Source organism: Bos indicus x Bos taurus, chromosome 25, assembly GCF_003369695.1.
Source record: "Bos indicus x Bos taurus breed Angus x Brahman F1 hybrid chromosome 25, Bos_hybrid_MaternalHap_v2.0, whole genome shotgun sequence".
In the NCBI taxonomy this organism is placed as follows: domain Eukaryota; kingdom Metazoa; phylum Chordata; class Mammalia; order Artiodactyla; family Bovidae; genus Bos; species Bos indicus x Bos taurus.
Window position 1 is genome coordinate 41,510,495 of NC_040100.1, and position 27,752 is coordinate 41,538,246.

General features: G+C 56.9%; 2 protein-coding genes across 2 annotated transcripts; both read left to right on the forward strand.

Moving 5' to 3' along the window:
* Window positions 1-3,932: 3,932 nt before the first annotated feature.
* On the forward strand, window positions 3,933-8,805 carry LOC113883405 (mastin-like). Its single transcript, XM_027527076.1, has 5 exons — window positions 3,933-3,993; window positions 4,146-4,326; window positions 4,534-4,808; window positions 8,392-8,552; window positions 8,638-8,805. Exons 1-5 carry the CDS (start codon window positions 3,933-3,935, stop codon window positions 8,803-8,805), a joined length of 846 nt encoding a protein of 281 aa, XP_027382877.1.
* An 8,940-nt stretch (window positions 8,806-17,745) lies between these two features.
* Window positions 17,746-19,636, forward strand: LOC113884026 (mastin-like). The gene is made up of 5 exons (XM_027528327.1): window positions 17,746-17,806; window positions 17,966-18,146; window positions 18,299-18,573; window positions 19,065-19,219; window positions 19,333-19,636. The coding sequence occupies exons 1-5, from the start codon at window positions 17,746-17,748 to the stop codon at window positions 19,501-19,503; spliced, it is 843 nt and encodes a 280-aa protein (XP_027384128.1). The 3' UTR covers window positions 19,504-19,636.
* The last annotated feature ends 8,116 nt before the right edge of the window (window positions 19,637-27,752 follow it).

Genomic DNA, 27,752 nt, shown 5'->3' on the forward strand with positions numbered 1-27,752 from the left:
CTCTTCTTACAAGGACACCCACCACTGGATTGAGGGACCACCTAGCTCCAGTCTGATCTGGAGGGACAGGGTGGTATCAGTCGAATACTTAGGGGTCCCAAGCTGGGGGTGGGCAACAATGCCTTCAAAGTAGCAGTGGGCGGCGGCTTCTTCCTGTTGGGAGTGAAGCGCACTGGTTGCTGCCCAGCCGGCTAGGCGGCTGGTGGAAAAGTGGTCACGGCCGGGGGCATTCTCAACAGGGCTGTTTTAGCCTCCCAGCAAAGGACACCAGTGCCCACTCCGATGGCACAATTCTGCCAGGGAGCAACTGGCCCTGTGGACAGAGCCCCATGTCGGTGCTTCTGCTCCTGGAAGGACCAGAGGTTTGTTCCTGTGGTGATGGAGGCATGTCCACCTGGGGTTTTGCAGGAACTTGGCTGGCACCACTATCTGGGAGCTTGGGTGTCTGAATCCCGTCCCATGGCACCTTAGGAGGCGAGAGAGAGGCCCACGGCCAGGCGCCAGCTGGGCACACCTGGGAGCCACTGGCTGGTGGCCCAGCTGGGCAGTGACACGTCATGGGTCAGGCTGTCCTCCAGGATGAATCCCAGGCAGAATTGCAGGCCTTCTCTGGAGCTGTGTCTCCAACTGTGGAATCAGGGTGCAGGGGCCATGGAGGGAGTCAGGGCCCATGGGGGCGGGAGGGAGCAGGGCTCACGAGGGGAGTGGGGTCATGGGGAAACAGGGCCCCCGGAGGGAAGCAGGGTGCCACGGGGGGAGCAGGGTTTCCCCAGGGGAGTGCGGGGGCCACGCGGGGTGCGAGAGGGCGCAAGGGGAGCAGGGCTTGCTCACTGTTATGCTCAGTGGGGACTGGTGCTCCCGGAGCCCACAAGTCTGCACTGTGCAGGGTCAAGGGTCATGGCCCCTCAAAGGGTCCCAGTGTCATAAGGGTGTTGAAAGCAAAGTCGCAGTTGATGCCTGGCCGTGCTGGGCTTTGTGTCCAGAGGCCCCTGGTCAAGAACGAGGGGCATCCTGTTGGTAGGACAGTGACTGACCACCGGGAGGAGGGCTGTTGTGTCACAATGGAGGGCAGGGCACATGCAGAGCACGCCCCTGGCTCACCTCAGTTGTGACGGCCTGGGACTACAGCCCCGGCCCAGACGTCCACGTGGCCAGACGGAGCTCAGACACCTCAGGGATGGGGTGAATCTGCGGGTCATCGCCAAAGGGGGTCTAGTGGACAGTGGGGGGCCCTTCTGGCCCCCGGCATGGCCGCAGTGGCTGTGGGCTGGACCCTGAGCCCCGCTCTCCCCTGTCCTGCAGCTGCCATCCTCACACACAGTGGACGGTGCTGGACAGGGTGGGCTGCCATGTCCCCCTTCTGGGGAGCACTTGCTGACCAGTGTCCGGGGGGCTGGCAGCTCCTTTGTGGCTGCCTCACTCCCGTCGGCCCCCTGGCTAATCTAGGGTGGTGTAAGGGCTGGCATTTTTTCCCCACGAGGGCTGTGCATGCCCTGGGCCTCCTTGCGGGCGGTGGTCAGCCCTGCATCACCCTCCACCCAGCCTGGCTCCATCCACCTGCCTTCCACGGCCCAGTGGGTCACACTGTCTCAGCAACAGCTTCTGAGAACCCCAGCCTCAGAGCAGACAGGGTGCCATGTCCCTCCGCTGGTGGTGGTGAGGGTGGCGGCCAGCTGTGCGCCAGGCAGATGGTGGTGTGCTCCAGCTGCCCCGCCGAGCTCAGTGGCCTCAGGGGCTGCCCCGCGGCTCAAGCGGCCCGGTCACTGGCGAATGCTGCCCCTCATCCTGCCAGCCTGGGCCAGTGTTCCAGGACTTCATCCAGCAAGCCTGCATCCTCTTCACGTTCTTCTGGGCCTGTTTCCTCCGGCCTGGTTGTGGGTTGGCAGGTGAGGTTTTGGATGTCGGGCTTCCCAGGTGGCACTAGTGGTAAAGATCCCGCCTGCCAGTGCAGGAGACAAAAGAGACACGGGTTCAATCCCGAGGTCGGGAAGATCCCCTGGAGGAGGACATGGCAACCCACTCCAGTATTCTTGCATGGAGAATCCCATGGGCAGAGGAGCCTGGCGGGCTGCAGTCCCTGGGGTCTCACAGAGTCGGACAGGAAAGAGTGCATCCACAGCAAAGTGTGAATAGGGGCAGTTCAGTCGCTCAGTCATGTCTGACTCTCTGCGACCCCATGAATCGCAGCACGCCAGGCCTCCTTGTCTATCACCAACTCCCGGAGTTCACCCAGACTCACGTCCATCGAGTCAGTGATGCCATCCAGCCATCTCATCCTCTGTCATCCCCTTCTCCTCCTGCCCCCAATCCCTCCCAGCATCAGAGTCTTTTCTAATGAGTCAACTCTTCGCATGAGGTGGCCAAAGTATTGGAATTTCAGCTTCAGCATCATTCCTTCCAAAGAAATCCCAGGGCTGATCTCCTTCAGAATGGACTGGTTGGATCTCCTTGCAGTCCAAGGGACTCTCAAGAGTCTTCTCCAACACCACAGTTCAAAAGCATCAATTCTTCGGTGCTCAGCTTTCTTCACAGTCCAACTCTCACATCCATACATGACCACAGGAAAAACCATAGCCTTGACTAGACGGACCTTTGTTGGCAAAGTAATGTCTCTGCTTTTCAATATGCTATCTAGGTTGGTCATAACTTTCCTTCCAAGGAGTAAGCATCTTTTAATTTCATGACTGCAGTCACCATCTGCAGTGATTTTGGAGCCCCAAAAACTAAAGTCTGACACAGTTTCCACTGTTTCCCCATCTATTTCCCATGAAGTGATGGGACCAGATGCCATGATCTTCGTTTTCTGAATGTTGAGCTTTAAGCCAACTTTTTCACTCTCCTTTTTCACTTTCATCAAGAGGCTTTTTAGTTCCTCTTCACTTTCTGCCATAAGGGTGGTGTCATCTGCATATCTGAGGTTATTGATATTTCTCCCAGCAATCTTGATTCCAGCTTATGCTTCTTCCAGTCCAGCGTTTCTCATGATGTACTCTGCATATAAGTTAAATAAGCAGGGTGACAATATACAGCCTTGATGTACTCCTTTTCCAATTTGGAACCAGTCTGTTGTTCCATGTCCAGTTCTAACTGTTGCTTCCTGACCTGCATATAGGTTTCTCAAGAGGCAGGTCAGGTGGTCTGGTATTCCCATCTCTTTCAGAATTTTCCACAGTTTATTGTGATCCACACAGTCAAAGGCTTTGGCATAGTCAATAAAGCAGAAATAGATGTTTTTCTGGAACTCTCTTGCTTTTTCCATGATCCAGTGGATGTTGGCAATTTGATCTCTGGTTCCTCTGCCTTTTCTTAAACCAGCTTGAACATCTGGAAGTTCACGGTTGACGTATTGCTGAAGCCTGGCTTGGAGAGTTTTGCACATTATTTTACTAGCGTGTGAGATGAGTGCAATTGTGCGGTAGTTTGAGCATTCTTTGGCATTGCCTTTCTTTGGGATTGGAATGAAAACTGACCTTTTCCAGTCCTGTGGCCACTGCTGAGTTTTCCAAATGTGCTGGCATATTGAGTGCAGCACTTTCACAGCATCATCTTTCAGGATTTGGAATAGCTCAACTGGAATTCCATCACCTCCACTAGCTTTGTTCGTAGTGATGCTTTCTAAGGCCCACTTGACTTCACATTCCAGGATGTCTGGCTCTAGGTCAGTGATCACACCATCGTGATTATCTGGATAGGGGCAGGAGCTCCTCAATGACTGTTGATCGACTCACCAAGCTCAGTCCCCATGGGGCCCGAGAAAGGAGGTGCTTCACAGCTCCCTGGACGCCCACCTTGGGGGTAAAGGGGCTCAGAGGGGCTGGAGGGGAGTGAGAGGTGCACCCCCGTGAGGAAGCCCCCCACTCAGCCTGCTTGTCTACCCTCCCCCCGGGTCCTGGCCCTGGGTGCCTCATCAGGGGCCCTGCCCTCCCCCGCAGATGCTGTGGCTGCTCTTCCTGACCCTTCCGGGCCCGGGGGGCTTCGTGCCTATGTCCCTCGGTGAGTCCTGAGTCCCTGTCCCTGTCCCCTGCCCCGGCCACCCAGATGCCCCTGTACCAGTGCAGAGGGGACTGGTCAGTCGACCCCCGGGAGGGACTGAGTGTGTGCAGCCGGGCAGGGGTCCCTGATGGCGCCCTTTCTCGGCTTCCCAGATCCCAACCTGGGGAGGGAGCAGCATGGCACAGTGGGGGTGCACGATGCCCCTCCCGGCCGGTGGCCATGGCAGGCCAGCCTCAGAAGGCACAGCAAGGAGCGTGAGCAGTGGGAGCACGTGTGCGGGGGCTTCCTCGTTCACCTGCAGTGGGTGCTCACCGCGGCCCACTGCACTGGACGGTGGGTCACTCTGCTCGATGCCCCCTTGGCTGGGGAGGGGAGCGGGGGTGGGGGGCACAGGGGGGTGTGGGTGTGGGCTGGGGGCCAGGTGCTGGGCCACACAGAAAGCCATGGCTCTGCCAGCAGCCAGCCCTGTTCCTGCTGCAAGACGAGCCTGGCCCTGCCCCAGCCCAGGCCTCTGAGTGGCTTCCGACCCCTCTCCCTCAGGGAAAGCCGGCAGGCTTCTGCCTTCAGGGTGCAAGTCGGGCAGCTGAGGCTCTATGACCCAGACCGGCTGATGAAGGTGACTGAGATCATCCCACACCCTGATTACAACCACCTCCTGTCTGCCAAAGGGGGTGCGGACATCGCCCTGCTGAGACTGGAGGCCCCTGTGACCCTCTCCCCTCACGTCCAGGTGGTCTCCCTCCCACCTGCCTCACTGAGGGTCCCCGAAAAGAAGATGTGCTGGGTGACCGGCTGGGGTGACGTCAGACTCGGAGGTAAGGTTCTGGGAGACCCAGTGGGCATGCACAGAAACCCTTTATTCTCTGTGATGTGGGGGAATCCTCTCCTTGTTTAGTGGGGTGAAATATACCTAACAAGGGCTTCCCTGGTAGCTCAGCTGGTAAAGAATCCACCTGCAGTGCAGGAGACTCGAGTTTGATTCCTGGGTTGGTAAGATCCCCTGGAGAAGGGAACGGCAACCCACTCCAGTATTCTTGGGCTTCCTGGGTGGCTCAGTCAGTAAAGAATCCTCCTGCAATGTGGGAGACCTGGGTTCAGTCCCGGGCTTGGGAAGATCCCCCTGGAGGAGGGAATGGCAACCCACTCCAGTATTCTTGCCTGGGAAATCCCACAGACAGAGGAGCCTGGTGGGCTACAGTCCATAGGGTCACAAAGAGTCGGAAACAACTGAGCGACTAAGCACAGCACATCTAACAAAGTTTTGCCATCTTAACCACTTTTAACTGTACATGAAGTACATTCACATGATTGTACAACCATCACCGCCATTGGCCATCAGAACGTCCCCCCACACAGAAGCGCCATCCCCCTCAAGCACTGGCTCCCCTCCCCCAGCCTCTGGTGCCACCACCAGCTCTCTGTCTCTGGGGATTTGCCTGTTCTGGAAGCTTCCTGTAAATGGAATCATACAATGTATGGTCTTTTGTGTCTGGCTCATCTCATTGAGCATGTTTTTAAGGCTCATCCACATTGTAGTGAGTCTCAGCACTTCGTTCCTTTTTTACGGCTAAGCTCAAACTACCGCACAATTGCACTCATCTCACACGCTAGTACAGTAATACTCAAAATTCTCCAGCAATACGTCAACCGTGAACTTCCAGATGTTCAAGCTGGTTTTAGAAAAGGCAGAGGAACCAGAGATCAAATTGCCAACATCCACTGGATCATGGAAAAAGCAAGAGAGTTCCAGAAAAACATCTATTTCTGCTTTATTGACTATGCCAAAGCCTTTGACTGTGTGGATCACAATAAACTGTGGAAAATTCTGAAAGAGATGGGAATACCAGACCACCTGATCTGCCTCTTGAGAAATTTGTATGCAGGTCAGGAAGCAACAGTTAGAACTGGACATGGAACAACAGACTGGTTCCAAATAGGAAAAGGAGAGTTCGTCAAGGCTGTATATTGTCACGCTGTTTATTTAACTTATATGCAGAGTACATCATGAGAAACGCTGGGCTGGAAGAAGCACAAGCTGGAATCAAGATTGCCGGAAGAATATCAATAACCTCAGATATGCAGATGACACCACCCTTATGGCAGAAAGTGAAGAGGAACTAAAAAGCCTCTTGATGAAAGTGAAAAAGGAGAGTGAAAAAGTTGGCTTAAAGCTCAACATTCAGAAAATGAAGATCATGGCATCCGGTCCCATCACTTCATGGCAAATAGATGGGGAAACAGTGGAAACAGTGCAGACTTTATTTTCTGGGGCTCCAAAATCACTGCAGATGGTGACTGCAGTCATGAAATTAAAAGACGCTTACTCCTTGGAAGGAAAGTTATGACCAACCTAGATAGCATATTGAAAAGCAGAGACATTACTTTGCCAACAAAGGTCCGTCTAGTCGAGGCTATGGTTTTTCCTGTGGTCATGTATGGATGTGAGAGTTGGACTGTGAAGAAAGCTGAGCGCCGAAGAATTGATGCTTTTGAACTGTGGTGTTGGAGAAGACTCTTGAGAGTCCCTTGGACTGCAAGGAGATCCAACCAGTCCATTCTGAAGGAGATCAGCCCTGGGATTTCTTTGGAAGGAATGATGCTGAAGCTGAAATTCCAATACTTTGGCCACCTCATGAGAAGAGTTGACTCATTAGAAAAGACTCTGATGCTGGGAGGGATTGGGGGCAGGAGGAGAAGGGGATGACAGAGGATGAGATGGCTGGATGGCATCACTGACTCGATGGACGTGAATCTGGGTGAACTCCAGGAGTTGGTGATGGACAGGGAGGCCTGGCGTGCTGTGATTCATGGGGTTGCGAAGAGTCGGACACGACTGAATGACTGAACTGAACTAAACTGAATATTCCACTGCGTGGATGAACCACATTCTGTGTATCTGCACCAGTTGATGGATGCCTGAGTGTTTGCCAGTTTTTGGCTCCTGTGAGTCAAGCTGCTATGAGCCTGAGGCTGCCAGCACCTATTAGAGCATCTATTTTCAATTCTTCTGGGTCTAGATCAGGTATGGAATTTCCAGGTCATCCTTTAATTCTATGTTTGATCTTTTGAAGGGGATTCCCCTTTGAGCTGAATGTATTTGAGACCTAGGTCTCAGATGGGCATGTGTGTGGGATACTGGGGACTCAGGGCCTTTATTCTCTGCCAGGTCCCAGCAATTACACCCATGGTTCTCATGGGTCCTCACCATGACCGCTGGGGTGGGCCTTGACTGTCCTCCTGCATAGAAGCAAACCTGGGATCGAGAAGCTAGGGCCTGCTCCTGGGCATGTACCTGAAGAAGCCAAAATTCAAAAAGATACCTGTGCCCTGATATTCACTGCAGCACTGTTCACAGTAGCCAAGACATAGAGACAGTCTAGATGTGCATCAACACATGAGTGGATAAAGAAGATGTGGTACAGGTACACCATGGAATATTACTCAGCCATAAAAAAGAATGAAATAATGTCATGTGCAACCACACGGACGGACCTAGAGATTGTCATACTGAGTGAAGTCAGGACAGAAAAAGACAAATATCTTGTGATATTGCTTATATGTGGAATACGAAAAAATTGTACAAATGATTTACAAGACAGGAATCGTCACAGATATAGAAAACAAACATGGTTGCCAGGAGAGAAAAGGCTGGGGAGGGATAAAACTCACTGCTGCTGCTAAGTCGCTTCAGTCGTGTCAGACTCTGTGCGACCCCATAGACGGCAGCCCACCAGGCTCCCCCGTCCCTGGGATTCTCCAGGCAAGAGCACTGGAGTGGGTTGCCATTGCCTTCTCCAATGCATGAAAGGAAAAGTGAAAGTGAAGTCGCTCAGTCGTGTCCAACTCTGTGCGACCCCATGGACTGCAGCCCACCAGGCTCCTCCGCCCATGGGATTTCCCAGGCAAGAGTGCTGGCGTGGGGTGCCAGTGCCTCTCCACAACTATCTACATACAGGTGTAACCGAACCACTTTGCTGTACACCTGAAACTGATACAACATTGTAAATTAACGATTCTTCAATAAAAAATAATTAAAATAAACAAACAGAAAAAGAGAAGCTGGGGTCTGCCGTGGTCTCAGATGTCAGAAGGTGCAAACTTGAACCCATGTGGCTCAGAGCACCTTGTCAGGACAAGGGCTTGCTACATGCCTTCTCCAGGGAAAAAGAACTCCCGAAAGAATGCCGTCCTGGGTCATCCTGTCCTTAGGCTTATAGAGCCCTGCGTCCTGGTGCTGGGTGGATTTAGTGGCCGTGGGGAAGCTGAGCCCCAGGGCCCCAGGGTGCTGGGTCTGGACCCAGGGTTAGGGTTGGCAGTGGGGACCTGGAGCCCACTGCTGACGCCCCAGCGTGGAGCAGAGTGAGTGCCTGCCCTCACCTGGCCCCCGACCCCCGACAGGGCCGCTGCGCCCACCCCACCACCTGCAGGAGGCGGAGGTGCCCGTCGTGGGGAATGAGGTCTGTAACCGGCACTATCAGAACTCCTCTGCAGACGCCGCCCGTCAGATCTTCAAGGACGACATGTTGTGTGCGGGCAGCGAGGGCCGGGACTCCTGCCAGGTGGGACCCAGGCCCGCTCCATCCTCCCGCCCCTCCTCGCCCACGAGGGGGCACTGCAGGGCTCTGAGGGCCGCCTCTCCCGCAGGGTGACTCCGGGGGCCCCCTGGTGTGCAGCTGGAATGACACCTGGGTCCAGGTGGGCATTGTCAGCTGGGGAGACATCTGTGGCCATCGCGACCTCCCTGGGGTGTACACCCGGGTGACCAGCTACGTGTCCTGGATCCACCAGTACGTCCTGTCCCCCGGACACTAGATGGGGTGGGGGTGGGGTCTGCACGATGAGAAGACTGCCACCCCTTCTGGCCAACACCCCGCTTCTTTCCCAGGGCCAGCCTTGCCCTCCCAATCCCCCTTCCCCTCGCCCTGGGAGGGAGAGACAGCGAGAAGCCCCGTGCGCTGTTGTCTCCCGGCAGTGTGGTGGCCCCTGGCCTGCTGCTCACCCTCTGTCTCCCATTAAACTCAGAAAAGCCAGCCCCCGACTGTGGTTTGGGATCGTGGCGTTGTGCTTGCTGGAGGGAGCCGTGCGGGGGACCCTGAAGGGGTCCCTGGACTCTGGCGCTAGGCTGGGTTGCCATGGTCTGGGGGTGGGGACATTTCTGGGAAAGCTTTCTGGGAGCTTGCGGGGGAGGGTTAACCTTGCCCCTGGGTGTGTCCCTTTCCAGTGAGTGCAGGGCAGTGACTTTGTTCTGATCACATCCCGCTTGCCCAGCCCCACGCCTCCCGTGACGTTGGTTCAGGACTCTCACCCCCAGGAGGGGTCTCTGGAGCATGTTCAGTTCAGTTCAGTCGCTCAGTCGTGTCCGACTCTTTGCGACCCCATGAATTGCAGCACGCCAGGCCTCCCTGTCCATTACCAACTCCCGGAGTTCACCCAGACTCACGTCCATTGAGTAGGTGATGCCATCCAGCCATCTCACCCTCTGTCGTCCCCTTCTCCTCCTGTCCCTAATCCCTCCCAGCGTCAGAGTCTTTTCCAATGAGTCAACTCTTTGCATGAGGTGGCCAAAGTACTGGAGTTTCAGCTTTAGCATCATTCCTTCCAAAGAAATCCCAGGGCTGATCTTCAGAATGGACTGGTTGGATCTCCTTGCAGTCCAAGGGACTCTCAAGAGTCTTCTCCAACACCACAGTTCAAAAGCATCAATTCTTCGGCGCTCAGCTTTCTTCACAGTCCAACTCTCACATCCATACATGACCACTGGAAAAACCATAGCCTTGACTAGATGGACCTTTGTTGACAAAGTAATGTCTCTGCTTTTCAATATGCTATCTAGGTTGGTCATAACTTTCCTTCCAAGGAGTAAGCGTCTTTTAATTTCATGACTGCAGTCACCATCTGCAGTGATTTTGGAGCCCCCAAAAATAAAGTCTGCACTGTTTCCACTGTTTCCCCATCTATTTGCCATGAAGTGATGGGACCAGATGCCATGATCTTCATTTTCTGAATGTTGAGCTTTAAGCCGACTTTTTCACTCTTCTCTTTCACTTTCATCAAGAGGCTTTTAAATTCCTCTTCACTTTCTCCCATAAGGGTGGTGTCATCTGTATATCTGAGGTTATTGATATTTCTTCCGGCAATCTTGATTCCAGCTTGTGCTTCTTCCAGCCCAGCGTTTCTCATGATGTACTCTGCATATAAGTTAAATAAGCAGGGTGACAATATACAGCCTTGATGTACTCCTTTTCCTATTTGGAACCAGTCTGTTGTTCCATGTCCAGTTCTAACTGTTGCTTCCTGACCTGCATATAGGTTTCTCAAGAGGCAGGTCAGTTGGTCTGGTATTCCCATCTCTTTCAGAATTTTCCACAATTTATTGTGATCCACACAGTCAAAGGCTTTGGCATAGTCAATAAAGCAGAAATAGATGTTTTTCTGGAACTCTCTTGCTTTTTCCATGATCCAGTGGATGTTGGCAATTTGATCTCTGGTTCCTCTGCCTTTTCTAAAACCAGCTTGAACATCTGGAAGTTCACGGTTGACGTATTGCTGAAGCCTGGCTTGGAGAGTTTTGCGCATTACTTTACTAGCGTGTGAGATGAGTGCAATTGTGCGGTAGTTTGAGCATTCTTTGGCATTGCCTTTCTTTGGGATTGGAATGAAAACTGACCTTTTCCAGTCCTGTGGCCACTGCTGAGTTTTCCAAATGTGCTGGCATATTGAGTGCAGCACTTTCACAGCATCATCTTTCAGGATTTGAAAGAGCTCAACTGGAATTCCATCACCTCCACTAGCTTTGTTTGTAGTGATGCTTTCTAAGTCCCACTTGACTTCATATTCCAGGATGTCTGGCTCTAGGTCAGTGATCACACCACTGTAATTATGTTGGTCATGAAGATCTTAGGAGGGGCTTTAACCCAGTAAGTGAAGGGGTGGCCCTGATCCCACCCTGTGCATTTCAGGGACGCAGGTGAGATCAGAGCTGCCAGTACCTGTGGAGGGTTCCCCAGGGACTGGCCCATGAGCCCTTCTGCCTGTCCCCCTTTCTCTCCCTGAAGCTGATACTCAGCCTGGAAAATCACTCCCACGTGGGACCTGGAGGTGCCCGGGGACACATGGATCCTGCCCCTTTCCGTAGCATGTACAAGTCTGGGGTCTGGCAGCGGGTGGGCCCCCAGCCCCGGCGAGGTCCCCCTGGAGACACTAGGGCGCCCCCCTACACATCTGTGTCCAGGCCTGGGTCCTGGGGGCAGGAAGCACCCAGCATGTGTCCTGGGGACTCGAGGCCTGAGGCTCAGGGTGTTCCAAGGGGTCAGGGCTGAGACGGGGCGGGACACGTGGGGTAGGGAGCGGCCCCCTCTATGAAGTGGGCGCATGGCTCCCCTAGTGGGCAGAGTGAGGCCCTCCCCAGCTCGGAGGGCTCCCGTGGGCACCTTGAAACCCCAGGGAAAGACCCTACGAGACTGTGGAGGGCCTAACACCATGGTGGGCAGCCTCAGACGAGGCTGGACAGTGGGTGGAGACCACCACCATTGGGAGCAGGTGGTTCCCAGAGGGAAAAGGACCGTGACACTGGCTTCCCAAGGCCGGGAGCTGTACCCCCTCTGATACAGTCGTCCTGGGCTGTGGTCCTCAGGGGGATGGCTTGGCCGGGCCACCCTTGGCCATCCCGACACCTCCAATACTCTCTGTGTGCCCTTTCCTGCCGCCCCCTCCCCGCCCAGCTCTCAGCCGCAGCCTCTGGCTTCCAGGTTGCGTCTGTCGTCCAACACTCTCCACTGCGTGAACGCACCGCTGTTTGTTTCTATGTTGTTTAATTAATGTATTGGCTGCACCGCATATGGAGTCTTAGTCCCTCGACCAGGGATTGAACCTGCGCCCCTGCTTTGGCACCTTGGAGTCTCAACCACTGGACTACCACGGAAGTCACCTACCTGTTTATTTTTATTTGAACTTAATTTCCTTTTTTTTTTTTCAACCTGAATTTACCTGCTCAGGATATTGGTGCTGTTCCAGGTCTCTGGTGAGTGTGTATCAGGCTAATCTTTCACACTGGTTTGCGTGGGAATGTGTGTCCATTTCTCTTCTCGGAAAGCCTGCGTTTTGCTCTGTAGCCCTTGACTTTGTCATTGGCCTTGAAATGCCATTTTAACAGGTTAGCGCTTATTTTAACCTGCATTTTGCTAATGACTCAGTCTGCTGTGCGTTTTCATGTGCTTCCTTGGCACCCTGCTAGCTTCTCTTGTAAACGCTTTCTCTACTTGGGCTTTGTTGGGGCAGTACGACCGCAGGTTGGAAGACAATTTCCAGACACAGAGTACTGCAGTAGGGAGGGAACTCATTAAGAATAAAAAGCAGAGATAATGCAGGTGCTGCGAGCACCTTGGGTCAACCTCCTCACAGGCCAGGGAGAGTCGACAGTTTTCATGGGTTAGTAGCCATCTTTTACAGCCTCAAGACAGAGAAAATTCCTGCTGGAAGATTGGCATTAGGTAATTGGTTAAGTTCAGGTGGTAAAGAATCTGCCTGCAATGAAGGAGACCCGGGTTCGATCCCTGGGTCGGGAAGATCCCCTGGAGAAGGACATGGCAACCCACTCCAGTGTTCTTGCCTGGAGAATCCCATGGACAGAGGAGCCTGGCAGGCTGCAATCCATGGGGTCACAAAGAGTCAGACACAGATGAGTGACTAACACTTTTTATTTTAGGGCACTGTAGGTTGACTATTGGGGTGGGCATCTTTGCCTAATTTGGGGTGAGGAAATTTGCTGGTGGTGACTGGGCTGGGGGGGTGTCTTTTGGCAATGGTTACAAAGGGGCTCAGTCAGCTTCGGAGGGGACCTTGGCTCTGGGCTCCACTTCTATGGCCTTGGGACGTGACCTTGGGACAAAGCCTTGAACCTGTGGCCTTCGGGCAGGACTCAACACGTTTTTGTTTCTCAGGATGGTGTCTGGGGAATTCTTTATCTGTTCTGGATACAAGTACTTCATGCTTTGCAATTACTTTCTCCCTGGGACTCCTCACCCCATTTTCTCGGGAGTGTTTTTTGGGGAGCGTAGGTTTCTGGTTTTGATGCCATCCAGCATGTCCCCGAGGTTCTGTCTGTGGCCCACGCTCCCCTTTGGCCGGCTTTTGCCTGTAGCGTCTTTTCCATCCCACACTCTCGTGAGTGGCCTGTGTCCGGGGTATTTCCGATGCCCTCCTTCCGTGCTGGTGTGTAAACTGGTGAGCTCACTGTCATCGCCTTGATGTCATATAATCACTGACGTCCTCAGACTGGCTTCTACCTCCTTAACTTACTAATTTGCATTGTCCCAGCATTTCTCAGAGAAGGAAATAGCACCCCACTCCAGTATTCTTGCCTGGAAAATCCCAGGGACAGAGGAGCCTGGTAGGCTGCAGTCCATGGGGTCGCTAAGAGTCGGACACGACTGAGTGACTTCACTTTCACTTTTCACTTTCATGCATTGGAGAAGGAAATGGCAACCCACTGCAGTGTTCTTGCCTGGAGAATCCCAGGGACGGCGGAGCCTGGTGGGCTGCCGTCTATGGGGTAGCCCAGATTCAGACACGACTGAGGCGACTTAGCAGCAGCAGCAGCAGCATTTCTCTACCTTCTCCCCTTTTTCTTCTAGAACAGACATGTGTGCACAACCCCGATAAGAGAAGACGTTGATCGGCCGTTCATCTCCTGTCTCACGTGCCCTGAATCGGCCATCTGGACAGCATCTAGACTGTTAATTCTGGGTCACTGTGGCTGCCTATCTCATCGTTCTCTTTGACGGCATCTCTTTTAAAAAGATAAGAATGATGATGGTCTTTGATGATGAGATTTGATTTCCTTTGCTGAGTGTATCTTTTGGGACATTTGCCTTTTATTGAGCTTTACTGTAATCGATTCAAAGGTCTGGGATGTGGTGTTTCTGAGAATATGCTTGTGTTGCCCTCTTCCTCAAATGGCTGTTCGCTTGCTTCTAAATTGTCTTCTTCACCACTCTGAAAGATGACTTGCCTGTCAACTTGCATCTGCTGTTGTTGTGGGATCATCTGATACAACTACTGATTTTTCAAATGAGCTGTGACTCCTCAGACTGTTAGACATGGTCAGGATCCCCTCCACCTGCCCAGCCTGCCCCTGGGGGTGCCGCCTGCTGTTTTGGCTTCGGTTCTGCCCTGAGATGAAGATTTAGGGGAGGCTCCCTGTGGAAGGGGAGGGAATCCTGGCAGGGAGGGGACAAGAGCTGGTGACATAGGTGTGGAGAGGCTTCCCACTGTGGGTTCAGGAGCTTTCTCTGCCGAGGCTCTTCTGGAGTCAGGAGAACATATCGTCCTGTGACATCCCTCCAGAGGGACTAGGGAGCCGTTGGTGGGTGGACCCGCCTGACATCGGTCCTGCTGTGAAGCCGCACCGATGGCAGGGCCAGGCGTGAGGCTTTCTGCTGGGATGAGTCTCCACTCATCAGTGGATTTAGTGGCTGATGCAGGGCTCCGTCCTCAAGGGTGGAGAGGAAGATGGGTCGCGTGCCTCTGGTCTCACCGGGAGTGTTTGACAGGAGCCAAGTTTTGAGCTGCTTCCCATTGTCTGGATGGGATTTATGCCGGAGAATGGGGGTTTGAGGTGCTTTCAGGTTGAGGACCAGGTGAGGAGGGGGAGTGATGGGGAGCGGGGGGTGCCAAACCCAGGCCGCGTGCTGCCATGTGCTGCTGGAAACAGGCCGGGAACCTCAGCCTGAGAGACAGACCACAGGCACCACGGGGGCGGGTTACAGACTAAGAGATGGAAGGCGAGCATTTGAAAGCTGGTTCCCACCAAGTCCCCAGGAAGCCCTTTTGAGGGCATCTAGAAGGGGCCGTTTGCACCCCAGATGGGTGAAGACTGAGGAGACAGTGCCTGGAGGTGGCAGCAGCAGGGAGCAGACGCTCTAGGGCTGATGGCAGGTCCCTCTGCCCTGCAGGGTGGCTCGGGAGCCAGGCTGCTGCCCTTGTCCCTCGGGGTGGGGAGGGGAGGTGGTAAAAGAGCACACCAGCAATGGATTCAAATGGAAACACTGTTTATGTTCGTGTAGGCAGAATCTGTACGCGACCTGAAAGCCCTTCTGCTGGAGATGAATGACTGTGTGTGGGCCCTGTCGCCATCCAGGCAAGCAGGCAGACCCTGGAGGCCGCGATGCTGGTGTCACCGCAGAGCGGGGATGAGCTGCGGGGTCATCCACTGGAAACACCACGCAGGCGAAGCAGCGCTTGCAGTGGTGAGGGCGCGGCCTGCGGGCTTCAGACAGGGAGGTGGGCTCCTCTGCAGCATGTGCAAGCGTGTTCAGGGCAGAGACGCCTGGTTGACGGCCATCATGATGAAGTCTACAATAGCGCGTGCTGGGGAGGCCGTGAAGGGAAGGGGAGCCTCCTGTAGTCGGTGGGAATGTAAGCTGGTCAGCAACTGTAGAAGACAGTATGAAGGTTCCTTAGAGAACTGAAAACAGAGCTACCACCATGCACGTGCACTAGGTCGCTCTAGTCATGTCCCACTCTTTGCAACCCCAGCCTGCCAGGCTCCTCTGTCCATGGAGATTCTCCAGGCAAGAATAGTGGAGTGGGTTGCCATGCCCTTCTCCAGGGTATCGTCCCAACCCAGGGATTGAACCCACATCCCTTGTGTCTCCTGCCAAGAGCAGGTGGGTTCTTTACCACTAAGCCACCTGGGAAGCCCCAGTGCTACCATATGACCTAGCAACCCCACTCCTGGGCATGTGTCCAGACAAAATTCTAGTTTGAAAAGATACACGCACCCCAATGTTCATAGCAGCACTAACACAATAGCAAAGACTTGGAAGCAAACTAAATGTCCGTGAACAGATGACTGGATAAAGATGTGGCGCATATACATGACGGAATATTACTCAAGCATGAAAAAGAATAAAATAATGCCATCTGCAGCAACATAATGGATTTAGAAATATCATACTAAGTGACATGTTAGAAAAAGACAAATACCATATGATATCACTTTTATATGGAATCTAAAATATGATTCAAATAAACTTATTTATAAAACAGACACACTCACAGATATGGAAAACAAACTTTTGGTGACCAAAGAGGACCAGGGAAGGGAGGGATCAGTTATGAGTTTGGGATTAACAGATCCACTTTACTGTGTCTAGACAGCCAATAAGGATCTCCTGTATGGCACAGGGAATTACATTCAATGTCTTTTAATAATGTATAATGAAGAATACAAAAAAGAATATGTGTGTATGTGTGTAACTGAGTCACTTTGCTGTACATCTGAAATGAACACAGCACTCCCCCAACCCTAGGCCTTGCTGCCCTTCCCCGACCCTCCCTGCTGAAGACCTGCGTGAGCAGAGAAGAGCCTGCAGGCGAGAACCCACCATCTCCCTCCTCCAGGCCTGGGGATCCTGGGCTCGGCTGTGAGGCAACCCGGGCTGGGCAAAGCCCCGCAGATCAGGCAGGAGCGTGTCTCCTCCCAGTCCCGGTGCTGGATGTGGAGACCTGCTGGGGCAAGGCTGGTCCTCCGGGGACCTCTGTCCTCGGCCTACACACGGCACCTTCTGCCCGGGTCCTCCGAGGTCTCTCCATGCGTGTCTGTGTCCTTCTCCTAAGGACACCTGCCATGTTGATTAGACCGTCCCCCTGATGACCTCTCTAACAACCCCCTCTCCAAATACAGTCACATCCTGAGGAATGGGGGCCAGGGCTTTAACACAGGAATGCAGGGGATATCACTCAGGCCACAAAGGGGACCCGGGCTCCCTGGAGAACTGGGAGAAACACCTCCGGCCCTCCTGAGTCTGGCTGACTTCTCTCAAATGCACACCCCTCCCCACACACAGGGGTCCCTCTGGACCCCAGACTCTCCTAGAAGACACCTCGCAAGTGGGTCCAGGCAGAGAGGTGCCAGCTTCCAAGGGGTTGGGAACCGGGACCAGGGAGGGGCCCAGGGAAACCCTCACCCCTCATCCTCCAATTCTTTCCCGATCTCAAACCTGAGAACAAACAGGCCCTGAGCTGACCCTCTACCCACCATGCCCCAAGACCCATCCTGCCTTCAGAGGCTATGGTCAGGGCAGCACTGAGACCACATACCCCCGGAGATGCCCGGGTCCCCAGGGTTCCCATGGGCGCCCGGCCCACACTCTCAGTGCTGGAATGCTCCTTTGTCCTGGCTCTGGAGCCTCCATGGGCATCAGTAACTGTTAGCCCTCAGGGTCTGGGAGAGACGTCAGGAGGGTCATCAGCCCAGGCGCTGGGCTCCAGGCTGGAGAGCAGCCCTCGGTCCCTGGGGGTGGCCGGTACCCAGAAGAGCAGGGCCTGGCCTCACCACCCCGCCTCCGATTAAGGACCCCCTGGGGCAGCAGCCGGCCAGCGCCCCTCAGTCGTCTCCCTCCTCCCTGCCCACCGAGTGTCCCTCCCAACGGGGCCCACCTGGGCCGGGGGCTCCGGGCTCTCGCTTCTTCCCCTGCCCGGGCCCCTGCCCCCACCCCCTGCTGGAGGAGGCTGAGTTGAACTGGCCCCGGTCCCTGGCCCCCACGGGTAGAGGACCGACCTGGCCACAGCACACAGCCCTGTGCCCACTTCCTGTTTGAGGGGGATAAATGGGGCCCTGGGGGAACCGGGGGCAGAGACGTGGAAGCAGCTTGGAGGAGGCCACCCTCCTGTCCAGACCAGCTGGAGCCTCAGGCCACCCTTCCCGAAGTTGGTGCTGGGGGTCCAGCTGCCCCTCAAGACCACCTGCACATGCTGTGGCTTCTGGTCATGACCCTCCCCTGCCTGGGGCACTCCGTGCCCGTGACCCTGGGTGAGTTCACACCCCACGTAGTGCCCTGAGGATCCCAGGACCCATTTCTGCACCCAGGGTTAGCCCATCTGGGGGGCAGGGGCCTCCCCGCTTCTGAACAGCTTTGCCTGGGAAGGCCATTGTCTGGGTCCCTGATGGCTCCTTACATTGCTTCCCCAGGCCCCGGCTCAGGACGTGAGCTGGTAGGCATCGTGGGGGGGTGCGATGTCTCGGCCAGGAGCTACCTGTGGCAGGTGAGCCTGAGGTTCTACAATAGGACAGCTGGCCTATGGATACACTTTTGTGGGGGTTCCCTCATTCACCCCCAGTGGGTGCTGACTGCTGCCCACTGTGTTAAGCCGTGAGTATTCTATGTCCCTGTCCCTGTGGCTGGCTGCAAGGAGGGTGGGGAGCAGAGGGGGCTGGGGGAGGTGTGTGTGGGTGTCCAGGGGCCCCTCCCCAGCTCTGGGGGTCCCCAGCCTCCTCTGAGTGGCTCCCGGTCCCTCTCCCCAGGAAAAGCCAGAAGGCTTCTACCATCAGGGTCCAAGTTGGGCAGCTGAGACTCTATGACCATGACGAGCTGACCAAAGTGTCCAAGATTGTCCAACACCCCGATTACGACCAAATCCTGTCTGCTGAGGGTGGGGCGGACATCGCCCTGCTGAGGCTGGAGGCCCCTGTGAGCCTCTCCTCTCACGTCCAGGTGGTCTCTCTCCCGCCTGCCTCACTGACGGTCCCTGAGAGGAAGATGTGCTGGGTGTCCGGCTGGGGCAAAGTCACGGTTCACTGTAGGTTTGGGGAGACTTGAGGCGAAGGATGAGGAACTGGGGAGGCTGGGTCTTCAGGGAAAGCAGCTCACTCTGCAGACCTTTGGACCCCAGGGAGGGGTATTCTGTGTGGTTCTGGACGGGAACCTTTTGGAACAATCTCAGGGGTGGGCCACTAACTCTGGGTTCTGGTCAGACTCTGCCCCAGCTGTCCTGGGCTCTGACCCTCTCAGCCTGAGCACACAAGGAGGTCATCAGGTCATGGGGAGGAGGTCTGGGTCACTGAGCGTGGGCGACCCGCCAAGGTCAGGGTTCCTCCATGCTGCAGGGGCACCTAGACGTTTGAGAATCATGTGATCAGACCCCGAATTCATGGCTGTGGGGACACTGAGTCCAAGATCAGGGGCGCTGGGTCTAGATCCCAGGGTCGGACTGGCAGTGGGTCCCCAGGCCCCCCGCAGACCGAGGGGAGCCCCTCCCCAGCACGGAGCTCACCCAGCCTCTCCCCGCAGCGCCCCTGCCCCCTCCCTACCACCTGCAGGAGGTGGAGGTGCCCATCGTGGGGAACCAGGTTTGTAACCAACACTATCAGAAACTTGAAAACAGCACCAAGCCAATCAAGGATGACATGCTGTGTGCCGGGAGCAAGGGCCAGGATTCCTGCAAGGTGGGATCCCGGACTCACCCTCTAATCTGTCCCCCCAACCCCTGAGCAGGGGACCCGCCAGCCCCACTGCCTAGGGACATGGGAAGTGCTTACTGAGTGGTGTTTTCCCACAGGGTGACTCCGGGGGGGCCCTGGTGTGCCTCTGGAAATGCTCCTGGGTCCAGGTGGGAGTTGTCAGCTGGGGCCACAAGTGTGCGCTCCCCGACTTCCCTGGGGTATACACCCGGGTGACCAGCTACATGTCCTGGATCCGCCAGTATGTCCCACTGTCCCCAGGGCCCTAGACCTGGAGACCCCCAATCTTCTTCGCTCAGGGGCCCCTGGTGGTCCTGGGGAGAAGGCAGGGGCTCCAGAAGGGGGCACCGTGTAGAAGGGAGAGGCCGGCAGTCAGCTGTCTGTGACGTGAGCCTCATTAAACTGTGCAGAGCTGCTCCCAGGCTGTGTGTGCTTGATCTGACCGGGGTGGGGGTGGGGGATCTCTGGGTGGGCTCCCTGGGCACAGCTGGCGGGGAGCAGGGTGGGCCCACCTCCTGGGGAGGTATCCTCGGCTTCTCCCCCTCCCGCCACCGCCGTCTGTTGCCTGCTTCTCTGAGACCCTGCGGCCTCAGTCCACACGTCCCTCCCCACCCCTCCCTACCCCTCCTCACCTGACACCCGCGCCAGGAGAATGGGGTCCCCGCTGGCATCTCTCACGACTACAGCTGTTTCTTACGGGATGTGTCCTGTGGGCCCCCTTGGACAGCTGGTCTCTGGGGTTCGGAGGTGCGTCTAGGTGACACTGGAGGAGTAAGGGGCCTGGGGTGCGGAGACAGCCCCGGCAGGGGGGCCCAGCGGGAGGGGTGTCCAGGTCCACGTCTTCACGCTGCTCAGCCTCCAGCTGACTCCCCCCGGCCAGGCCTCTCAGGACCCATGTGAAGAGCCAGCTTCTCCTGAACAGAATGAGGCGTCTGTCCAGAATGGATTCTGGCCCCTCTCCCTGTGGGACCCAAGGGCTCTGAGGATGAAGTTTGGGGCCCAGTTACAGTGTTCTGGGTCCTAATTAGTTTTAACTGGCTTGAGCTCAAACTGGACACAGCTGATTCCTAGTCCTTGAAAACAAACTGGGCAGACAGCTGACTGTTTAGACTCTGTGCCAATTGGAGGACCTGCCCATTTTTGTAGCAGCAATGACAGGAGCCTGATCGGTGAAATTGGGTCCAAGGTCGATGCGCCTAAGTGGTGATCACCATAGGTGTCAGCAGGACAAGCTGATCTGAATGTCTTGATGACAGGCTGAGGGAATAAAAAGTGATCACTAAACTCTTTGACGCTTAAAAAAGTGAACTAACAGTTGGTTGTAAGGTGCTGTAGGATTTACAACCAAATCCTCAAGTGGAATACATTTTGTTGACCCAGGATGGAAGAAGTATTCACTTATTGGGGTCTGGGGAAGTCGTTCTGTCTTATACATGATTGAACTCGATCTTATGCTAACTTAACTCTCAGGCTGTTTGTGGCCATCAAACACACATTGTGCACCTGCTTTAATTATTAAAGAAAAGGGCGCATTGGTCAGAATTAAGGAAAGTAAACGCCTCCCTTCCTGGGGCTCTGAATGCTGGTGCTCCTTCCGCAGTAAGACTCCCTCCCAGGTGCCCGACCGGGCACTCGCTGGTCTGTTTCCTGTCTCCTGTTGTGAGATACCCACCCGGTCCTGCCCACTCTGTTGCAGCTGCACCACACAGCCACCCTTCCTGTCTCAGGGTGACCCCACGGCCTCCCATCTGCAGGGTGAGAGACTTCCAGCAGTTGCAGGGGTGCCCAGCTGGGGCTCTGGCTGGGCCCCGTGTGACACTCTGGGGACCTAGCACCCTGGAGCACCTAGCAGCAAATCCTGAGTTTCCCCTGACTCAGTCCCCTGGCCTCAACCTAGGCCAGCCTGGAGGACCTGACCTCCTCCTCTTCTTCCCAGACTCGCCGCTTGGGCCCTGCCCTTGACCTTCTATTCTGGTCTTTCAGTGTCCAGGGCTCCCCTGACCCTGGAGGAGGCAGCAGGGAGATGCTGGTGGTGGTGGAGGGGGCAAGGGAGAGGGCCCCAGGCCTCTACTTGATTGAAGGCCACGAGGAGTGACCGGGGGTGCTGGGACTGACCAGGATGGCATGGCTTCCCCTGGGGGAGGTGTCCCGAGCCCTGAGGGCAGAGGGCTGAGCTGGGACCAGTGCCCTTCCTGGGACCAATGCCCACCCTGGCTTGGCAGAGAACAGCAGGGATCTCAGCGTCAGCTCTACCTTGAAGCCACAGCCCCCAGCTTGGTCCACCTGTCCCAGAATTCACCACATGACACTGTGCGTGGTTCCAAAGGGAATTTATCCAAGTCAAACGATTTTGACTTGGTGTCACACCCACCCCCGGACACCCATCCACCCACCCCTTTCTCCTGTGAGGCAGCCTCTGTTCTCTGAATTAGCCAGTCGCCATGTGAATGTGACCCGGGTATGACATGACTGCCTTTTCTCTGGGGAGATGTTAGCTCCCCTGGGGATCGCTCAGGTGAGGGACTGGCTCCCGCAGGGTCTGTCTCTGGGTGGGAACCAGTCCCAGCTGCCTGTAGGCGAGCAAAGCACCAGGGTCTCAACGGAGGTGACCCTTCGACCCCGGGACAGTAGTGGGGGCAGGTGGGAGCAAGACCCAAGCAGTGGGAAGGGGCAAAGGTTGGCATGCTTTCCTGGGGTGCCCAGAGCAGGTCCCACGGCCCCCTAGGGGAGCTGCGGGTCCTGGCAGACGTGGTCCTCAGCCTGCACCTCCTCTCTCCCCCTTGGCAGCGGTGGGAAGTGGCCAGGGACAGGGACAGGGCCCCTTCCCCGTCTTGCCCACTGTCTTCTTGGCTGAAGGGCCGCAAGGGCAAGTCCAGGCAGGGCAGCGAAGGCCAAGGCGCCCAGAGATGAGGGAGGCTCTTGAGTCACAGGCGCCTGCTCAAGTTGTCAGGGATGCGGCTTCTGGGCCAGGTGCTCCCAGAACGCGCCCTCCTCCTCCGGTTTGCTTGGCGCCCGGACCAGGCAGACCCTTAAGGTCATGCCTGGGATTCTCCTGGATTCCCCCTCACCCTGCCGCAGGGCCCACGCAGCAGCGGGCAGGGGGGCGGGGAGCATGTTTCTTATCTACAACCCAGCCTGGCAGGGAGGGAGGCTTGCCCAGAATCAGTCCTGGCTGCCGCTGGCTGCCAGACCCCGTGCCCCGAAGCCCGTGTCAGATGGGGCCAGGGCAGAAGGAGAGGCTGGAGCTGCTGCTGGCCCTTGGCAGGCGTCCCTCCAGGTGAGGGGGTCTCAAGAGGGCAAGGGGCGCAGGCCTCTTGGGACTGTGGTGCTGTGGCCCCACAGCAGGTCTCTGGGCCGGGCTCTCCAGCACCCCTGGTCTTTCTGGTGGGGGTTCGTGAGCGGCGGCGCCCAGGCCCTGGGCAGCACCCCGGGCGGTGGCCTCGGGGAGAGGCCGGGGCCGCCCCTGCCCTCCCAGGTGCTGGCGCTCAGTCCCCCTGCCTCCACCCGCAGGTGTGGCTCCGTCTGGCACTCCTGGGGCTTCCCTTCCTGGGAGACAGGGGTGAGAGCCCAGGCAGGCGTCCTGCCGCCCTAGAGCCCAGGCCCCGGCCCTCTGGGCAGGCTGCGGCTCCTGTGGGCTGGGTGTTCCCCAGCAGCGAGGCAGGGCTCCGGCCACACGCATCCCGCTCGCTCTGAGGTCTGTCCTGGGCCCTCACAACATCTAGCTTTTCTTCCTGGCTCCACCCCTGGGAGATATGTGTGGGGTCACTTCCAAGACCACCAGTTTTTTTTTTCCAATTTTATTTTTTTTAACACCAAGAAGCATTTTGTATTAAGATGTAGCCAATTAACACTGTTGTGATAATTTCAGGTGGACAGTGAAGGGACTCATGTATCCATCCTTCCCCAAACCCCGCTTCCCATCAGGCTGGCATGCAACATGAGCGGAGCTCCCTGTGCTCTACAGTAGGTCTTTGTTGGTTATCCATTTTAAAGATAGCAGTGTGCACGTGACCTTCCCAAAGTCCTTAACTAGCCCTTCTCCCCCACGCCCACTGGTTCTTGAAGGCCGTCACCTGTGCCTGGTGGGTCTGTGTGAGAACACTCAGGTCCTGCCGCTTTGATAACTTTCGAAGTCCTTCCCTGAGGCTGCTCAGCTGGCTCAGGAGCAGAGAGACGCAGAACCCAGTGGAGCCATTCTCACCCCCAGGCCTTCTCACTGAAACCTCAGAACAACACCCAGGAGACCCTCCTCTCGTCCCAGCAGGGGGACTGAGGCCTCCCCAGTCTCCAGCCTGGGAGCCACTCACTACCCACGGGGCCCACTTATGTCTAAATTGATTAAAATTAGGTGAAAAGTTTAGTCACACAAACTGAAGTACTGAGCCCTTTACCGTGGAAAGTTTCAGGGGGCGGCTGCTTGTGGTTCAGAAAGTTGGTCACAGGCAGGAGTCTAGAGCTACTCAGGAGGGCAGCCACCTTGGCCCCACCCCAGGCCCTGTTATTGCAGAGGGGCCACCTGGGGGCTGCTGGGCTGACTGTGAGCGTTCTCACCCACCCCTCGACCAGCGAGCAGCTTCGTCCCGTAGGCCCGGGTTGTCAGGAGCACCGAGGAGTCCCCCCGCAGTGGCCCTGGCAGGTCAGCCCGAGAGAGCAGGGCCGCCACGTCTGCGGGGGCAGCCTCATCAGCCTCCGTGGGTGCTGCCCGCCGCCCACTGCGTCTGCAGGTGAGTCCTGCTTCCCTCTCACTGGGGCTGCGTGATGCCTCCGCCCCTGTTACTCCGGGTTCTGTCCCTGGTCAGGGGACTAGATCCCACACGCTGCAGCTAGGACCCAGCGCAGCCACATAAACAAAAATGAGTGTATATATAAAAAAAATTCCTGCCTGTGTGTGCTTTTGCACACTGCTCTCCTCAGGGGACCCTGTCCTGACCCGTTTCAGGTCAGTGTCTTACCTGCCAGAGGGCTCAGCTCAGCTGTCCTCAAACACTGGGAAGGGGCCATCCGCCACCCCCCGCCCCGCAGCTGCACCTGGAGCCCCTGAGCTCCGGCCAGCCGCCTGCCTGCCTCCTGGCACAGAACCTGTGTGCCGCCCACTGCCAGCCTCAGCTTCTGCCGTCTGGGCACCACTTGCCTCGCTGTCCGCCTGGCCTGGGAAGAGTGGGGGCCAGTCCTTTCTGCCCCTGGCAGCAAGGCCCCGCCTCATGTGGGGCTCTGCACAAAGATGAATCATCTAACCTCATGGCTGGAGTGGACCCTGGAGTCTTTGTCTCCTCCCAGATGTGGCCAGCCCCGTGGGTCAGGGCTGAGCAGAGAGGGTCTGAACGAAGCCCCCAAGCACATGGCCCTCACCCCCAGAAGCCAGTTCTGATGGCGCCAACGCCACCAGACTCTCCCTCCTCACGCCCCATCATGTGCCCCCACTTCCCGCACAGCTCTGTGAGCCTGACCGTCCAGCTGGGAGCATCTGTCCTGCACACCAGCCCCCCAGGCTGTCTTCGTGGCTGTGCTCTGCGTCATCTGACACCCCTCCTTCAACGGGAATGTGCCTGCTGAAGCTGGCTCCGCTGTGCCCGTCTCCCAAACCGTCAGGCCCATCCCTCTGGCCTCGGCAGGCTCCTCCTTCCCACCGGGCACCCTCTGCTGGCTCACCGGCTGGGGGGACATCAGGCAGGATGGTGGGTGAGGAACCAGGGGCGGGGGTGGAAGGGGCGGCCCCGAGGTGGAGCAGGCCACGTGCAGGGGTGACGGGTCACTCGTGGCCTCTCTTGGCATCCCTGTCCCTGAGCACCTGGTCCTGCACACCACTCACCTCGCTGACCACTTGGGTCAGGTATCGGCCTCACCGTGCGGGGCGGGGCTCACCCCCGAGGGCAGGCATGGCTGTACTCCCCACCCACGGGCCCCTCCTCCCTCCCTGATGCCCAGCCTCCTGCAGTGGCCCTGCCAGAGCCCCATAGGCTTCAGGAGGTGGACGTGCACATTGTCAGCCTGCAGAGCTGCCGCAGGCTCTCCTGCTTGGAGCCCGTCACCAAGGAGATGCTGGGTGCTGGCCACTGCCAGGGCCAGAAGGGCTTCTGCAAGCTCAGACCCCCATTGGCACTCCTGCCCTGGTCCTTCATTGGGCCTGGGGAGCCACCGGACCCCTCCGGGCCTGTTTCCTGCTCAGCACAGTGAGGTGAGGAAGCAGAGCCCCGTTCGTAGGGAGTCTGTGACATGCCTGCTCCGTGCTTAGCCAGGCTCCCCAGGTCCCCTTTTATCCTAAGTGACCCCAAGAGGCAGGCTGGGTCCTGGACTTGGGGCAGGGAGAGACATCATCATCTCGCTCCACGAGGTGGAGGGCTTTGCCTCGCCCCCGAGGTGGAACGGCGTCTGGTGCAGCTGGAGCTCGATGGATGCTTGTTACAAGAATGAGTCTGGAGTCAACCTGACAATAAACAGCCAGAGAACTCGAGCTCCAGCTGCCGCAGGGAGGTGAGCGGGTGCTGCAAAGACGCAGAGGGTCAGAATCCAGGCTCAGAGAGGCCATGTGACTTGTAAGGGAGGCAGCATGCATCAGGGGAAGCATCCAGGCTTGGAATAATAATAAAGTAACTGAATCTCAGTGATGCTGTAACCTAGCTGTGTGATCTTTAGGGAGTTTCTTAACCTCTCTGAGCCTCAGAGGCCTCAAAAAAAAAAAAAAAAAAAGAGGCAGATAGAGCTGATACGCAGGGCTGCCAACAGGACAGATCAAGGATGAAGCTGCTGCATGGACACCTGGAGCCCCAAAGAGCTTGCTTGTGTGCCCCCGTCCCCTGCCCCGGCACCCAGCCCCTCTCGGTCCCTGTACTCCCTGAAGTCAGCCTCGGCCAGAGAGCCCCCGGACCTGTCTGCTCTTCTTGCTTCTACCAGGGTGACTCTGGAGGTCCCCTGGTCTGCCCGCTCCAGGACCAGCGCTGGGCACAGGTGGCAGTGGTGAGCTTCAGTGGGGTCTGCGCTGAGCCCAGCCACCCGGGCGTGTGCGCCAATGTCTCTACCTGCCAGCCCTGGATCCGCGCCTCGGCCTCCTGCCGAGACACCTGCTCGGGGGCTGACCCCTCCCCGGGGCATGGCCTGCCCTTCTCCCATCATCTCCTCCGAGCTGCCCATTTCTGTGGGGCCCTTCCCTGCTCTGGCTCCCTGTCCCGCCTGTCCCCGCCTGTCCCGCTCTCCACCCTGACCCCCACGTGACCAGGATGGAAGACAGCCGGGGCATGCAGCCGGCTTGACTTGTTTAAAGCAAAGAGCTGGGTCAGGAGGGAAGCACAAAGTTGCTGGGCCCTGCGGGTGGCCTCGGGGGCCCTGGGGGCCTGGGGGACTGGGGGCGGCCAACACCCTGATGCTAACACCAAATGCTTGGTAGCCTGCTCCTCTGGCCTGTTCATTTGAACAGTCATGGCAGTGGGGGCTGCAGGACCACATGTCCTAAGCGGACATCCCCAGGGGGGCTCTGCACCCCTGGTTTGGGGGTGTCTGAGGTGGGGGAGGTGGGGAAGGCTGTGGATAGTGTTTGGTCTCAGAGCAGTGGCCTGAGGCTCACCCTGGTCTGGGAAGGCTACATAACTGGCAGTGTCTCGTTTAAAAGGCAGGTAATGACTTTTTCATTCTTTTTGAGTCTCTGCATGAGTCAGGCCCTTCTCTGCACAGGGACACCCACAGAGTGAGCCCATCAACGGCTTGGCCCATCCAGGCTGCAGGGTGTGAGCAGTGATGTGACTCCAAGTCACCCGTGCCCTAGACCCCCAGTCCAAGTCTCACTGTCCAGCCAGAAGGAGGGAGCAGAGAGCCCAGCGGACCTACGTCCATGCCCCAGACCCTCCCGTCCTGGCCGTCGGCAAAGGAGGGGGTGGCCCTGAGTGGCTCCTGGCGCAGACTGGGTCCAGGGAGCCCAGCTGGGAAGGCGCTCCCAGCCCCTCCTCCTGCCTGCCCTCCAACCACGCCCTGGCTAGGAAGAGGGTCCGAGGGGACTTCCCTCTGTCCGGAGAGGGGGAGGAGCAGGCAGGGCCCCAGCTTCTGGGTGCAGACACGGCCGGAAGGGGCCTGGAGGGCGTCTTGTGGCCCTGGAGTTGCCTGGTGGAACCCTGCTTCCTGTCCGCGTCTCAGAGGCCGCCTGTGTGGAGGGCAGGCTCCGCTGCTGCTGCCTGTCCCGGTCTGGGAAGGCCTGTCTCCTCACTGGAGGGGTCCAGGGTTATTGCCGAAAGCCTGCCAGGACCCCATCCCCTAGCAAACCTAAAACCTGTGGCGGAGAGCCTGGATTCCTGCAGCTGCACAGCTGGCCTGCCCTTGGCGTCCCATCCCTGGAAAAAGGCCCTGAGAGCCCACATCTCTGCTGTCTGCCGTGTGGCCTGGGGAGCTCCCTCCTCCTGCAGGGAGGCAGGGAGGACCTGTCACCTCCCTTTGTCCCCATGTGGACACTGTCACGTGGCAGCAAGTGGCCGACTCAGCAGGGCTAGGTCAGACCCCAAGCATCTTGGCTGCAAAGAATTTTTTCTCCAACTGG

What these genes read in the sequence shown, in the direction of transcription:
- LOC113884026 (XM_027528327.1), top strand. Translation starts at nt 17,746, where the DNA reads ATGCTGTGGCTTCTGGTCATGACCCTCCCCTGCCTGGGGCACTCCGTG. An exon ending in GGGCAAAGTCACGGTTCACT is followed by an intron (nt 18,574 to 19,064) that starts GTAGGTTTGGGG and finishes CTCTCCCCGCAG; the next exon opens with CGCCCCTGCCCCCTCCCTAC. An exon ending in AGGGCCAGGATTCCTGCAAG is followed by an intron (nt 19,220 to 19,332) that starts GTGGGATCCCGG and finishes GTTTTCCCACAG; the next exon opens with GGTGACTCCGGGGGGGCCCT.
- LOC113883405 (XM_027527076.1), top strand. Translation starts at nt 3,933, where the DNA reads ATGCTGTGGCTGCTCTTCCTGACCCTTCCGGGCCCGGGGGGCTTCGTG. An exon ending in CTTCGTGCCTATGTCCCTCG is followed by an intron (nt 3,994 to 4,145) that starts GTGAGTCCTGAG and finishes TCGGCTTCCCAG; the next exon opens with ATCCCAACCTGGGGAGGGAG. An exon ending in GGGTGACGTCAGACTCGGAG is followed by an intron (nt 4,809 to 8,391) that starts GTAAGGTTCTGG and finishes GACCCCCGACAG; the next exon opens with GGCCGCTGCGCCCACCCCAC.